The 15,082-nt window shown below is 39.4% G+C and overlaps 1 protein-coding gene across 19 annotated transcripts in view; it reads right to left on the bottom strand.

Annotated features, from left to right (window-relative positions):
- Positions 1-15,082, bottom strand: part of HUWE1 (HECT, UBA and WWE domain containing E3 ubiquitin protein ligase 1) — a 161,224-nt gene that overhangs the window by 25,284 nt on the left and 120,858 nt on the right. For 18 of the 19 annotated variants that reach the window (XM_054695712.1, XM_054695716.1, XM_037512356.1 and 15 more), the window contains 11 exons: positions 12,449-12,644; positions 11,205-11,372; positions 9,678-9,823; positions 9,184-9,250; positions 7,984-8,198; positions 5,084-5,295; positions 4,454-4,636; positions 2,525-2,697; positions 2,037-2,185; positions 1,209-1,284; positions 306-404 (listed from right to left, as the gene is read on the bottom strand). In XM_054695712.1, the coding sequence (XP_054551687.1) occupies positions 306-404; positions 1,209-1,284; positions 2,037-2,185; positions 2,525-2,697; positions 4,454-4,636; positions 5,084-5,295; positions 7,984-8,198; positions 9,184-9,250; positions 9,678-9,823; positions 11,205-11,372; positions 12,449-12,644 (1,684 nt within the window). The remainder of the gene's footprint in view (positions 1-305; positions 405-1,208; positions 1,285-2,036; positions 2,186-2,524; positions 2,698-4,453; positions 4,637-5,083; positions 5,296-7,983; positions 8,199-9,183; positions 9,251-9,677; positions 9,824-11,204; positions 11,373-12,448; positions 12,645-15,082) is intronic. The other variant, XM_037512358.2, reaches the window with a different exon arrangement.

The raw sequence follows: 15,082 nt of genomic DNA, 5'->3' as shown, positions 1-15,082 counted from the left end.
CTTGCCTTTTGAGCCCTACTTTGCTATCGACTGCATCCTGTTGTAAGAGGGAATCTGGAGCGATGATAGCAGGTGGGTGAGAAGAAAGCGAACCAAGTAAGAAGTGACAAACTTTTGGGCAAGCAGTAGTAACATGTTATTTGAAAAACTGGCTGAGGATAAAGTGGATGGTGTATGTCAGCGCATGCAGACAGATGCTTCCTTATTTTGCACATGTGTGCAGCTGCCTCCAGGAAAACCCTAGTGTAGTGTCTGTCAGACGTGCAGGGCAAGAAGGGAGGCCTTTCTGGCCTCGGCACTCTCACCTTCTCGGTTGGCCTGCAAGGTGGAAGCTTGGCTGAGGTTGGAAGGAGCTTCATCCATCAGCACGTCCTCTTGTGATTCATCCTCTCCACTTCTGCTCACTGAAGGTTACAGAGCAGAGCCTTCACTGAACAACAGAGGACTTCCCTTTCCAGATTGGGTGCGCCTAAAATAGCTACGTACACCCAGCAGATATTCACTTTTTTTTGGATGAGGGAGAAGACCTGAGTTCTCTGCTGTTGACTAGCTGCGTGAGCTTGGCCAGTCACTTTACCTGTCTGAGTCTCAGTTTCCTCATCTGTAAAATGGGATGGTCATATCTGCTCTGCCAATCCCACTAATTGTGAAACCACAAAGGATAATGGGTGTGAAAAAGTGTTGTCAAAATTAAGAATACATGTCTATTTTGGTATAGCCTTTGGTTTCCTTCATCAATAAAATAACGCGTTAACACATGCACCCTTGTACTCAAGTGACAGTAGGGTGTCTTTGCCAGTTTCCTTCTGCGTTGTAAAAAGGGCCACCCTTTACAAACTACTGAGACTCAGAGGCGGAAAGCCCCTGGATTTCACTGAAGAACTGAAAGGAAAGCACTTTTTCACCCTACAGCCTCTACAGCCTTCTCTAGGCCTCCATGAATAAACACTCTTCATGTGCCTGATGTATCATCTGTACTAATGGCCGCCCCCTCCTCCCCCAACACAGGCAACACTTCAGACCCACCACAGGTCTACAGATGGCTTGTGAATTTCTCATCTGTGAGACCGTCAACATCAAGACAAGCAGCAATCTAGGCTGGCTATGAGCCCTTAGGCAGAGCTGAGCAAGCAGATGATGAGAAAAAGGGTCCTCCCAAGAGAGACTGAGGCAAAGGAAGAGGCTATACTCAGTTCTGGGGCTCTCACCTATAATTGTACTGTTCCCAGATCCGCCATCCCTCTCAAGCAACTCATCTATCAGGTCCTCCAGCTCATTCTCAACCTGGAGAGAAATAGAACATATACATGGATGCACACAAGTCTATCATTATGCTAGTAACACTGAAACCCTAGAAAAAGCCAGCAAGGGAGCATGTATTTCTAGGATAATGTATGACAGGATTTTACATGAAACACCACACACTTGGTGCTAAGAGCACAGAAACGACCATGTGCTTCCAATGCACACTCAGACTGTCCTTCAAATGGCTCCATCCCAGTTATCAAAGACCAGGTTAGTCTTTATACTGTCCAGGAATACATGCAGATCTCCTTAGAGCTAGCAGCTTAAAGACTGTAAGCCCCATTTCTTACCATTGCTACCAGATCTAGAAATTACAATGTTTTCTTTAATGTCTTTACAAGACTGCCGTTTTAATGCCCCAGTGACAGTTGGTGCAATAGGCCCAACAGTGATGTTAAGGAGCTTCCATTAATGACCAGAGCCAAGTAAATCAAGGACCCTGGGCCCAAAGGGCTCAGGTCAGCTTTCTATGTCAACACATTTCACCTGTGTCTAAGTTTTCTTTTTGGGAGCGATTCCATTTCATAGTATATGGCATCCTGGCCCCACCCCCATCCCTCATTTAATACAATTCAAACACATTTACTAAGCATCTGCTAAGCATATCATCTGTGCTCCACTGCAAAGCAGACAACATTGAGGCAAGGATCTAAAGTACTCACCCACCCACATCACTTGGGGGTTTGGTTCAGCGTCGCAATAGGGGTATGCTGGGTGATCTGCCTCCCTACCTGCATCTCTTGTGAACTGAGCACCTCAGGCTGCCCAGCAATCACCACTGAGTCGGTTTCAGCCTCCCCATCCATGATATCCCCATCTGCCACCTCTGTCTGAGTGACATCATGATCCTCCTCCTGCACTTCTGCTTCCCCAGGCTCGCCTGAAACAATCAACCAACCAGCAAAATAATGTGCAGGGCACCACGAGGCAAGTGTAAAGACAATAAAGCCCCTTCCCTGGGCAAGTCTGCAAGTTCTCAGAGAATAAATGAATGGGTGACAAAGGAAAAGACAAGGCTACGTGTGAGGATAGCCAAATAAGGCTGCAATTTTAAGGAATTCTTTGTGGAGCAGACTCCCAACACCACTGTGACAGATCTCTGGAAGGCCAGCAAGTTCCCAGGGAAACAATACCACACCAGAACAGCTGCGATGCCATGCCCATAAAATAACTATACCCACCCGGCCAGTTCTCTAGTCCATTGGCTCTGATTCCCTACCTGGGTCTTGCTGGTTGCTATTGGAGTCCTGAGAGGCTCCTTGGGCATCCTGCTCAGACTTGCTCTTGCTAGAAGCACTCTTGCTGCCAAAAAGGCTACTGGGTTGGTTCACAATCCGGGAAAGCGTTTCCAAAGGCTTCAGAGCAGCATTGACTGTGTTGGCCATGTTGGGACTGAGATAAAGGAAGATACAGAGATGAACTGAACATACAAATCCAGTCTGAAAGGCCTCCTGGGCCAAAGGTGTAAATATCTGAACCCAAAAAAGAATGATGACTATAGTGAACTAATAATGCAAAGCAATCATTGATATTTAAAAATTAATGAAAATTTATGAGTCCACAATAGTACTGAAAAATAGAAAGAGGAAACAGTTGAGGTTGTGATTAAACCTATTTCTGACTTTACTCTGAAAACTGGACTTAAAAGGGAAAAAAAAATTATGTTTTTATTTTGCCTTCTCAGTAGGAACTGTATTTCAGTATGTCCAGACTTTCCTCCTAGAACTGGGTCTATATAACAGAAAAATGTTAACTAATAATGTAGAAGGAATGACAAATTAGAAAGTCATCAGTGATAACTCTCAAAAGAAATTAATGGATCCAGGCAAGGATTATCAACTAGTGTTAAAACCATTAGGTATATGGTTGACAGGGAACTAGACATTTGTACAGTGCCAAAGTAGTAACTCAAGTTACTTTCCAGTAAGGAGTGAAAATATAACAGATGACTATCATTCTTACTGTGAGAGGTGAATCTTAACATGATAATGGCAGTTCAAAGATCTCATATACAATATGAGATGTATATCATCTAATGTAACTAATGTTTAAATTGTTCCATCAACCTTCTGTAAAAGTTAGTGCTAACTTTTACAGAAAATAACAGGGAGTAAGGAACAAGTTAAAACTATACTGCAAGGAACCAAATCTAGTAGGCAAAACATTCTGCAGTACAGCAGGCCTGGTCACTTCAACAAATTAGTATCATGAAGAACAGCAATAAAATGAAGATTAAAAAATTTAATTCAGGATCTGTGTTAGGGTAACAGAGGATTGGAAGATATAACAAGATGTAATGCATGGCTTACAAGTGGATTCTGGCCTGCACCAAAATTTTTGAATATGGATTGGCATTAGCATATACATACACAGAAAGATAGAGACTAGTAATTGAAAACAACAATGAATAACCCAACCCTGGTCATATAATAACTTGTGTATCACTTTAGTAAAAAAATTACATCATTTGCATGCAAAACCACCAAAAGATATACATTAAGGTAAGGTAATAATAGTAGCCAGTTGGTAGAAATATGGTACCTACTTTTTATTTTGGCTCATTAATACTTCTTAAACATATAATCTTTTTTTTTTTTTAAGATTTTATTTTATGTATTTATACAAGCACTGGGTACAGTCAGAAGCACAGGAGGATGAGAGAATTCACCAGAGCTAGAGCGGGAAACAGAACAGGCAGCTGACAAAGCACACTGCTGAGGGGAGCAGCGGCTGGCAGGAGAGGTCTGCGCGCCATGTGGGACCCTAGCCCAGTGGCTGGGGATTGTACTGGCATTGCAGAGGCTGCGGGCAGCTTCACAACCCAGAGCTCAACCGCTGCGCCACCAGGGAGGCCCTAAACATATAATCTTATAATAAAAGGTTATTTTTAATTAAAAGAGGGAAAGCTTGGGAAAAATTACCAAAATGGTTCAACTTTTGAGTTTGGAGCAAATGAGAAAACTAAGGTCTCAAGAAAGAAAATTAAGTGCTCTGCTGAAAAGTCACAGTACTAAGAACAAGTTCCCACTTACATTCAAACCTTACCTATCATACTGGTTGCTCACTATCCAACTGGTAAGAAAACACGAAACTCTAGACAAATGAGGAGGGCAAAAAGCCTGGGGCTGGAGTTTGGGAATGATTTTACCTGGACAGGTCCAGGCTGTGAGGCACTCTGGCCAGGTCATTAACCAGTCCCTTCTTCAGGAAGAGTCGAATGATGTTGTTCATGCCATTATGCTGGGTCTTGGCCGTGGCACTGCTGTAGAAGCTGGAGGTGGAGGGGCAGGACTCCATGATAGTACTGATGATACACATCACTGCCTGAAGCCTGGGAGAGAATTTTAACATCTTTATCATGTGAATATAGCCCATTCTTAGGACATCTTCATTAACCTGACTCAGGTAACCCTCCTGTATCCTTTGTGTTTCCTTCTGGAGGTAATATCTAAACAAGAGAACTCATTCCCTAGGTAGTAGCATTCTTCATTTTCTTTAAACATAATTTAAAAAATAAGACTGAATAACCATAACCCGCTGAACTTGTTGCTTTAAGACCCTAAAAATATAATGAAAATATCCCTCTTTTTTCTTAAAGTTGTTTACTCATATCCTCCAAATGTAACTGTTGCTTTGACTACTCTGAAGCACTAGAACTATTTGAGAGGACCAGAGAATGTACAGTGCCAGTATGATCAGAACTCTTGTTCAAGTGTAAGGACATCCAAGGATCAAGAATGGAGTAAAGGGATGATACTAGGTCAGGCATGAATTTTACCTGGCATGTTTCTCTGTACTCTCAGCCATAGCCAGTGCCCGTCCCAGGGCTGCTTTTACTTCATTCACTAGGGCCACCTGGGCATCTGTGCCACTCCCTGCAGCAGCCAGGCTTGCGAGGAACAGGCGAGCCAGGGCAGGAGTGTCCTTGTCTTCTGCATTCTGGGTGTGTGGGAGGAGGTGGTCCAGAACAAAAGCTAGCACACTGCAATCCTGAAAAGTTATTAATCATAACACTTACTAACAAGCACAGTGATGCCATATTGTTTGCATAGTAAACATACAGCTGATCCTTTCAAGTCACCCACTTGATGATTCTTAGGTTGACTTTAACGATGAGAAAAACCAAGATTCAAAGGTACAAACTAAGTGAGTAGCAAATCCATATTTTATACTTCTGAATCACACTCATTACCCACCACAAAAATAAAGTTTACATGCTTTCATTTATATGTTACTTGGCCTTTGTTAAAACATCTTTACCTGAGAGGTATTTAACAGAACTATTCACAGTAAACACATAAAATCACTATCTTCCTTATCTTCCAGATGGGTACACAAGGCCCAACGAACTTAGTCAGTGGAGAGGATTCAAATCTTCATTCCAAATTGCACACTATTAATACTCCAGTATTCAATTACATTGTAACATTTTTCTGACACCAACAACATGCTGAGAACCTCCGGTTAGAAAATGGCACTAGATGAATGAGGAATAGCACATTCACAGATACGGATATGCAAAATTATTTAATACAGGATTACTTAAAATGGCAAAAACTGGCTAACAATAGGGAAGGAAATTAAGTCAGACTCTTCTTTTTCTCTAACAACAATTTCTGTCTTGAAACTTATTTCTGCTGTCATTCAAACAGACTTTGGATCAAAATGTACTGACAAATTTGAAACTAGGTAAGAGATGGTTAGACAACACTCAATGTACTCAATGTCACTCAACTGCATACTTTATATGCTTAATTTTATGTGAATTTTACTTAAAAATGCATTCAAGAATTTTAGAGTTTGGGAAACTAGGTAAAGACCTTGTTAAAGTCAAAACTATAAGAAATAAAAATGCATTTCCTAATAATAAATAAACTACAAGGTCAAAGTTTTCTGAATAAATGCATAAACAGTATGTGACATTTGTAAAAACTGGAAAGAGGTTCTGCAATTTGGAAAAGCAGTGTGACAGAGTAAAAAGGATTTGGCTTTGCAATCAGAACCTTGGGCTCTAATTCTGCTCCTGCTACTGTGCAGTGTGGCCGGGGGCAAATTACTGATCTCTCTGAGCCTTCCCTTTTCTGTTAAGGGGAGCAATTTTGCAGTGCTGTGGTGAGGATTAACAATAGTATTTGTAAAGCATCTATGAGTTCCCAGTACCAGGTCACTTGACACATATTAAGCATTTATACACCTGCAATTAAATGTCTTATAATTATAACTCATAACTAAACTGGCAAAAATGAGTAGAAGCACTGAAATAAATGCCTAACATTTAATACATGTACTCTACAAAGGACTTTTATTCAGAATATATAAATAATTCTATAGAAAATAAGGAAAGACCTGAAAAGACACTTGACAGGCAAAATCACAAATGGCCAATAAAGAGAGGGAAATTTTAACCACAATGCAACACCACTTCAAATCCACTAGAATGGCTAAAAGGAAAAACATCAAGTGTTTTTGTACAGTACAATGGCTAAAAGGAAAAACATCAAGGAGGTGACATAATATGAATTCCTATACTGGAGTATTAATATAAATCAACAGGACCACTCTGGAATACTTTTGGCACCATTTGGGAAAGCTGAACAGACGAGCAATTCTACTCCTAGGCATATACCACCCTATACGTTCATCAAGACATATAAAAATATAACTGTAGCAGCACTACTTTTACAGTATCTCTAATTGGAAAACTACCCAATTGCCTACTAACTCTAAGATGGATAAAAGGATTGTGAACATTCACATGGTAGAATTCTATACAGCAATGAAAATAAACTATACATACAAAAATGAATCTTGCAAACATGTTACTAAGCAAGAGGTACTATAAGATTTTATATATATGTATACAGTACAAAACTAATCTATGGCAATAGAACTCAAGATAACAGTGACCTTAGGGGAACTCAAAGGGGTGAGGAAGACGAGGGGGAAAGCTTTGTGGAGTTTATAATGTTTAGTTAATTTTGCCGGTGGTCACCAAAGAAAAGTTGATAAATCACCTAAGAAAAGTCGACAAATCATCCAAGAGTTGTGTATTCTTGTATGTATTTTTAAAAACTTGCACTTAAAGAAAACATGAGTTTCTTAAAGTTTTATCTTACTTGAAAAATCTAATCAGATGATAGTTCTGTATCAGAACATATAAAATATGACTTCATTCTTTCCCACAGCATTATAGATACTTCTATCTAGGTATCCCCTATATACCTTTACATAGATTTTCCACCAATACCTCTCAAATTCAAAATTTTCTCTTCAAACCATGTCTCTTTTAACATAAAAGGAATAGAAATAAAAAGTATTTTATGTCCACCTGATCCTTCAAATACAATTCTTATTAACATTACCTTTAAAACATCTCTTCAACTTACCCATTTTTCTGCTCCCCCCTCTCCCTCCTTAGATCCTATATTACTTAGATTACTACATTAGATTCCTAGGTTGTCTCTCTGATTCCAACCTTGCTTTTTAGAGTCTCCACACTGTAGACAAATAATTTTCTACAAAACAAACCAACAAATTGCATCAGCTTACTCCCTGCAGTTAGCCTGATGGCTCCACATCATGGGAAACACTTTTAATGTCTTAAGTTCCTAGGAAAATGTTCAACCCATAGCATGTATCCAAATGATAGTATCTTTAAGCAGAAGTTAGAAGTATTACCTCTTTGATCAGCTCAGACTGGCCCACAGTGTAGCTGTAGTTGGCAATTAGGGTAGCAATACCAACATAGGATCTCACCAACTCTGCCAGAAGACGAAGAATAGTGGAGGTGGGCATTAAAGGTTTGCTGCCCTTGCCTTTCTGCTTGCCTTCCTCAGTGGCCCGGTCCCCTTCTTTATCTTTCTTCCCATCCCGAGCCTCCTCTGGAGTTGAAGCTGTTGAGAAAGAATCAAAAGCTGGTACAATTCCATACTGTAATATTGGTGAAGTCAAGTCCTGGGTGGAAAGAATACCACATCCCTACTTCAGGTCAGTGTTACAAACTGAATGCTTTCCTCATACTGTTGTAGAAGGACAACAAGAAAATCCATGTCTTAGACTTTATAGGGAGGGTCTCCCAAGCTTCTCACACATTTTCCAACATTTTTTTCCTCTTAAACATTATATACCCTAAACACTGTACTAGGCCACTGAGATATTATGTTCCCACTATACCTTACCACATATGACTCCATTTCAATAGCTACCTTGTATTGTTAAGTTTTGCAGGTGTCCCTCAAGAGAAAAAATTCTTTAAGTGCATAGAGTGAATCTGACTCATTTTGGTATTTATTATAGTCTGCTACACAGTGGGCACTGATGCTTCCCTTGAATGATACTGCCATCACCCAAACTGTGCTACATATGGACAGTAAGCCCATCAATGAGTTAACCAATAGTTATTAGCCTTTTTGATTTATCTCTAGGGACTAGAATCTAATATTAAGTACAATGTCTCCTAATTTAGATCTCAAAGATACTTCCTTGAAAGGTACTGGTGGAATGGATCCCACATGAAATTTTTATAATTTATGATGAGTAGCCAGTGGGCTCTATTGTACTATTAGAAGGCTAGAATCCACCATGCAAACCTTATAGCTGGAGTAGTCATCATGAAAACCACCAAAAAAATATTATCAGGTGGTTTAGAGTAGATCTAAAAGATGTTGCCATAGCAATCATTACTGAGTTAAGTCACAGTTCCATTAACTTTAGCATATACACACTCCTTTCAGAACACTGAGCTCACCTTTGACAGAGTTCACTCAGACAAGCAAATATGTATACCTGTATTCCCCTATGTCCTGCCCAGGACACCCAGTTTCTTCAACTTGTCCTCTCAAGAAATATGAACCAAAAAGGGAGAAAGAAAACCATTACCTTCTCCTTGGGATGTCACAGATGTGGAAGTCTCAGTGGAGGCACCATCTGCAGCAAAGACCTGACTCTATGGAAGAAGAAATCTCCTGAGTCATTATTAATTTAAAAGGCAATTGTATTCCCAAAGCATGATTCCTTTCTAGGGTAACAGTTGTGAAAGGAACAGATTCTCTTCAGGCTATGATTTAACTGTTTTAACCACTTTTCCCCTGATACACTATAACATTTGTAGAAAGCCATCATTATAAACAGAGTGACTAAGAGATGGGGAGAAGGGACAGAGGAAAATGAAAAATCAACTAAGGAAGCATTTCTAGCCCAAGGGAAGGGAAGAAAATCCTTGGGCTATGACAACTTTATCTTCATTTTTAGGCAGCAGATGATTTTCAGATACAATGATTTTATTAACTTTGGAATTCCCATGGTATAAGCCTAAATACTGAGAAATCACAGCTACGAGAAAGGGAAAAGGAAATAGGTTAGAATTAACTTACATTAATGGAAAAACTTGATTGTGTATCAAAGTCACTGCTCTGACGAGTAAGTGACCGGTACTGCTGGTATACATCATCGCCCATGTCCTGTAAGAGCTGGCTGACCTCCTGGGTCATACCCCCAGGTTTAGGATCAGATTTGTCTGCTAGAAAGGCAAAAACAAAGGAAAAACTCTTTTGTAATTGTGCAATGTTGATGATGCCTATCTCATAGCTTGGTCAATTTCACTCCAAGTTACTACAACTGTTTACACAGCCTAGGCTTTCACTTAAGAATGAGGAACAAATGTATTGTAGTATAACCAAGCTTTTTTTTTTTTGTTGTTGTTGTTGTTCAGCTTTTCATGGCTGAAGGTCTTCATGCTATCATTAGGTAGTTTTGTGACCACAGGCAGTTTACTTATGCTCCTCCCTTTCTCAACTGTGACTATAAACTTAAATGAACACACCTGGCATTATGCCTGGTGCAGTGGGAGATAAATAAATGGTTGCTATAGTTATGTAGCTAAATTATTTGGGGGGGGGCGGGAGAATATAGGAGATGGGGTTTAGATTGTGGTTGTAGGGAACACAAGGAGCTCAATACATATCAGTGTGCTATATGTATGAAAACCATCAAAGTAAAAACTCAGATTTCCTTCAGTTTTCAATCCAAGGTCCTATTCAATTTTTGGCCATTCTTTGGGACCTATGAAATAAGTATGTCCTTAATAAAGTTTAGGGAAGCCTTGGGTTCCGAGTGACTCACTCATGACTAAGTACTTCCCTAGGACTTACAAGCAGAACATTAGGAGTAAAGACAGATTAAAATGGTGGTCTTAAAGGTCAGCAAGCCTAGTTATACCTTTAAATATTGTCCCATTCACAGCTCTTTCTTTTGTTTCTGAGCGTGAGTACATTAGACTTCCTGATATTTTATTTTCAACTACTATCTTTTTAATTTGTTCATTCTTTCTGCCACACGGGATGTAGATATACCCTGAACTCAGGCAATTTCCTCATCCTTATTTAAAACTTATTTCAGGGGCCTCCCTAGTGGCGCAAGGGGTTAAGCACCGCACTATGAAGCAATCTGTAGCCTCTGTGGCACGAGTTCGATACCCGGACGGCCAGGGAACAACTCACATGGCAAGGCAGATCTCTCCTGTCTCACCTGCTGCTCCCCTTAGTAGTGCATTTCAGTCAGTCCGCCTGTTCTGTTCCTGACTCTGTCTCTGGTGAATCCTCTCATTCCCAGCATCTCTGGCCTGTACCCCAGCTCTTGTATACATAAATAAATAAATCTTTAAAAAATAATAAAACTTATTTCAGAAACCACTTATTTTGAGAATCTTTTCTACAGGTCCCTGTTGTAGGACTTACTACTAGCCTGGCTTCTGTCATACTGTGTGACTACTTGCTTCTTCAGAGAACTGCATTATCCTTGATCCCCAGATTGTATCACACAGTGAGTGCTCATTAAGCCATGAGTAGGTTAAAATGATCCAGACAAATTGCACAGCCTCCTGAGGTGGTCTAACTACATACCTTCTTCTGGAGCATGGTATGCAGCAAGGGCATTCAGCATATCGTAGATCACTTCCTTGATAGTATCAGGAATGACAGGCAGAGGTGAGGGCTTCAAAGGGGTTGTCTTCACCAGCTGTACAGCATTAGGGCCTTTAATTCTAAGATTCTCAAATTCATCATCTGAAGCTAAGCCAGAGAAAAATCAGTCAGTAGTTGGTTACTGACAAAAACACTGAAAGGGGCTTGCATAGTACTTATATAGCTTTGGACAAGAGATTCCAAATGATGTTCAGGTAAGCTGAAAATCTGGCTTTCACCTCCTCTAAATCTAACAACAATAACAAATAGTAAAAAGAATACTGGCTTTGGAGTTGGGGAGACTTGGTTTTGAAATCCAGTTCTCTTATAGGATCATAGCCAAAATTACTTCAATAAAACTCAACTTTCTCATTTGGATTATATGAGCTCATATGTAAGAAATGCTCGGGCACAGGACCAGACATACAGTTGTGGGTTCCCAAATAATTAGTGATCCCCCAATTTTTATAAGAAAAAACCAGAAATCCCACAACCCTACAGAAATGTTGAAAGGAAGTACAATAAACATCCATATATTCATTTCACCTCGAAACACCATTTTTCTACTCCTAAATGTCTAAACTGTACTTCCTAAAATGAAGGGTATTTTCTTCATAACCACAATCCCAGTATAACACCCAAGAAACATAACATGCATACTATTACATTCTCTAATAGTAACAGTATTCAAACTTCTACAAATCTTTATTTGGATTCAGATTCTCATCAAGGTTATCTAAAAGTTCTCTCTCTGGTCTACTTCAATCCAGGAAACCCTTGCATTTTTTTCTTTACATCACATTAGAACGTCTCACAATTTGTATTTGCTTATAATTAAATATAGGCAAAACATTTTGGGGGAAGAAAATGCAGATGATATTGTGTTCTTTCTATTGCATCACATGTGTCACATATCCATTTGTCTCTTAATTATCACAATCTATAAGCCATCCCTTTTGCCACATCAAGATGAGCATAGACTAAACTTAATGAGTCCTTGGTATCTCTGGCAGGGATTACCAAAGGGCAAGGACCAGAGAAGCTACTAAAGTACTTCTGTTCTGATCCACATACTCAACCAGTCAATGTCCCAATTTTCCAAGTTACAGATCTCACAGAATATCTCTGGAGTTATGAGATCATAAATTTCAATGTTCTAAAGGTCAGGAGAGGGGGAAACTCACCAGTTCCTGAGCCTCGAGGGGCTGGAAGGGCAATGCGGATACAGCAGTTAGCGACTTCTGTGAAAATGTCTGGATTTCGGCATGCAGCTGGCCCAAGGACACGAAGGATGTAGTTGATCTCCCGAGAGCCAAGGCTGCCAGACACAACACCAGAGGTAGTGCTACCAGCTCCACTTGTAGCTGCTGAGCGAACAACCTAGTAAAAACAGGGAGAAACACTGTTGTTTAGAAAGACCACTTCGCAAAAATACAATTGTATTTAAGGAAGAATTATCAAAGGTTAAAATACTAACCAAGTCTGCCTCAAATAGTGGATGACAACTTTTGACTTTGGGTAGAAAGATACACATTCTTTCTAATCTCATTCCTTACCAGGTCATAAAACGTGACTCATTAAAAAGGTAGGGCATTCATCACATCTCAAAACTATCAATTATTGAGATCAGATAGCATGTGATCTTTATAGAAATTGACAGATGTGTCTAGACCATAGCGCCATCCAGATCATAGCTCCCACATTTATTTTTTTAAATTTTTTATTAATTTTTAAATTTTTTACATCATTGTTGATTTTTAAACAATATTTGCTTCTCTCCACCCCCTCAGGTGTAGTCCCTATAGTTTCCTTCATCAATGCACCCGTGCACCATCACCTCAGTCCCCTGTGCTCCTCCCTCCCTCCCTCTGATCCCTCTCCCTCCTCCTCGTCTGCAGTATGTCTTTTATAATTGTCTGTTCTTGCTTTGTTGTGTTATGTACTGTTATTATTTTTTTTTACATTGATGTCTTATTTGGTTCCCCTATATTCCTGCTATAAGTGAAACCATCCGATATTTTTCTTTTTCCTTCTGGCTTATTTCACTGAGCATAATTCCTTCCAGTGTAGCTCCCACATTTAAATGCCAGCTCCTAGTCTTCCCAAAACACTGTCCCAATTTTAAACTACAATGGTTCAATATTTAAAAATATGTAATATTGCTATCCACTTACTCTTTAATAACAAAATTAAATATTTTCTTTATTCCTCAAAACCAAGCCTCAGGTCTCATAATGATAGCCATCAGAGGTATCAAACTATTTACGGATTGTTTGCTTTAATACCACCAGGCTTAGACAATGTTATGGTTTTTGCTCTTTTCAAAAAATAATTGACCAGTCATGGAAAATACAGGAAAGCATAAAGAAAATAACTCCATTGGGGGCCTCCCTGGTGGCACAAGGCTTAAGGTTAAGACACAACCCATGAAGCAATCCGCAGCCACTGCAGCATGAGTTCAATCCCTGGCCTGGGAGCTACCCACATGGCACAGCAGACCTCTCCTGACTTGCCCACTGCTCCCCTCAGCAATGTATTTTGGTAGATCTGCCTGTCCTGTTTCCCACTCTGTCTCTGGTGAATACTCTCACCCACCACACCTCTGGCCAGTACCCCAGTTCTTGTATGCATAAATATATTTAAAAAAGGGAAAATAACTCCATTGTATTTTCCATTTCCTATTCCTTTGTTAACTATATTCACAAAGATAAATACCTTCTGGAATCAATGTTTTTCTTACCAAATCAATCATGCTCTTTAGTGTATTAACCGCTATAATATCTTGCCTGCTGGACTGCTATTATAAAATAATTCTCATTTTTTTAAATAAAGGCAAATACAATTTTACTATAAAGAACGTGCTATAATTTATTTGTCTAGTTCTCTGCCAAAGAGAGCTCCCTAATTTCTTGATATTAGAAGTAATTCTCATATCACAGTCAATATTCTTGTATGTGTACCTTGGCATACTTGACTGCAGTATCAGATAAATCTTAGCCATAGAATTTCTAGGTCAAAGGATATCTTAAACTGACAGTACCAAAATGCCCTCCAATGTAGCTGCACCAATTTCCATTCCTATCAAAAGTAAGAGCATGCCTGGTTCTCCACACCCATACCTGCAATGGATTATTATCAAGTATTTACATTTTGCCAATTTGGTGTTAAAACTGCCACTGATCTTCCTTTGCTCCCACACCCCCAAATACAATTTCTTTTAAGTTTAGAATGTTCTCTCTCATTCAACAAGAACTTGTACTGTTTTCCTAGCATTTCTGAAGTTGCTTAAGCTTTAAACATTTATAGTATTTTAAGTCAAAATTCTATCTGTATATAGCTGTATACAGACTGTCTCCTTACATTGGATCACTGTACATGCTGCCTTTAACTTTTTCATTTTGTTCACATCAGGTAAAATCAAACAGGTTGGGTGAAGAACTCTGTTGGGTGAAGAACTCTCTGAAGAAGCTAAGATGTATACTTATGAATACACAGAAGTGCAAAGTGGTATTATCTTGCTGGCAAGCAAAATAAAAAAAAATACTTGTATCTTCTGATATACTGCAGGCAAGGAGGAAGGAGAGGGATTGGAGGGAGGGAGGAGCTCAGGGGACTGAGGTGATGGTACACAGGTGCATTGGTGAAGGAAATTCTATGGGGTCTACACCTGGGGGCAATAGGGGGAAGCAAATATTGCTTAAAAATGAACAATGATGTAAAAAATAAAAACAATAAAAAATACTTGTATCTTTTGATCTAATTTCTACAAATATCTAAGAAAATCAATCCTTAAATATGACTAAGATATGCACCAAAAT

This window comes from Talpa occidentalis, unplaced genomic scaffold (assembly GCF_014898055.3).
Source record: "Talpa occidentalis isolate TD23 unplaced genomic scaffold, MPIMG_talOcc4v2.1 talOcc4.15, whole genome shotgun sequence".
In the NCBI taxonomy this organism is placed as follows: domain Eukaryota; kingdom Metazoa; phylum Chordata; class Mammalia; order Eulipotyphla; family Talpidae; genus Talpa; species Talpa occidentalis.
The sequence above is the reverse complement of the archived record's forward strand: the minus strand, read 5'-3'. Positions and strand labels throughout refer to the sequence as shown.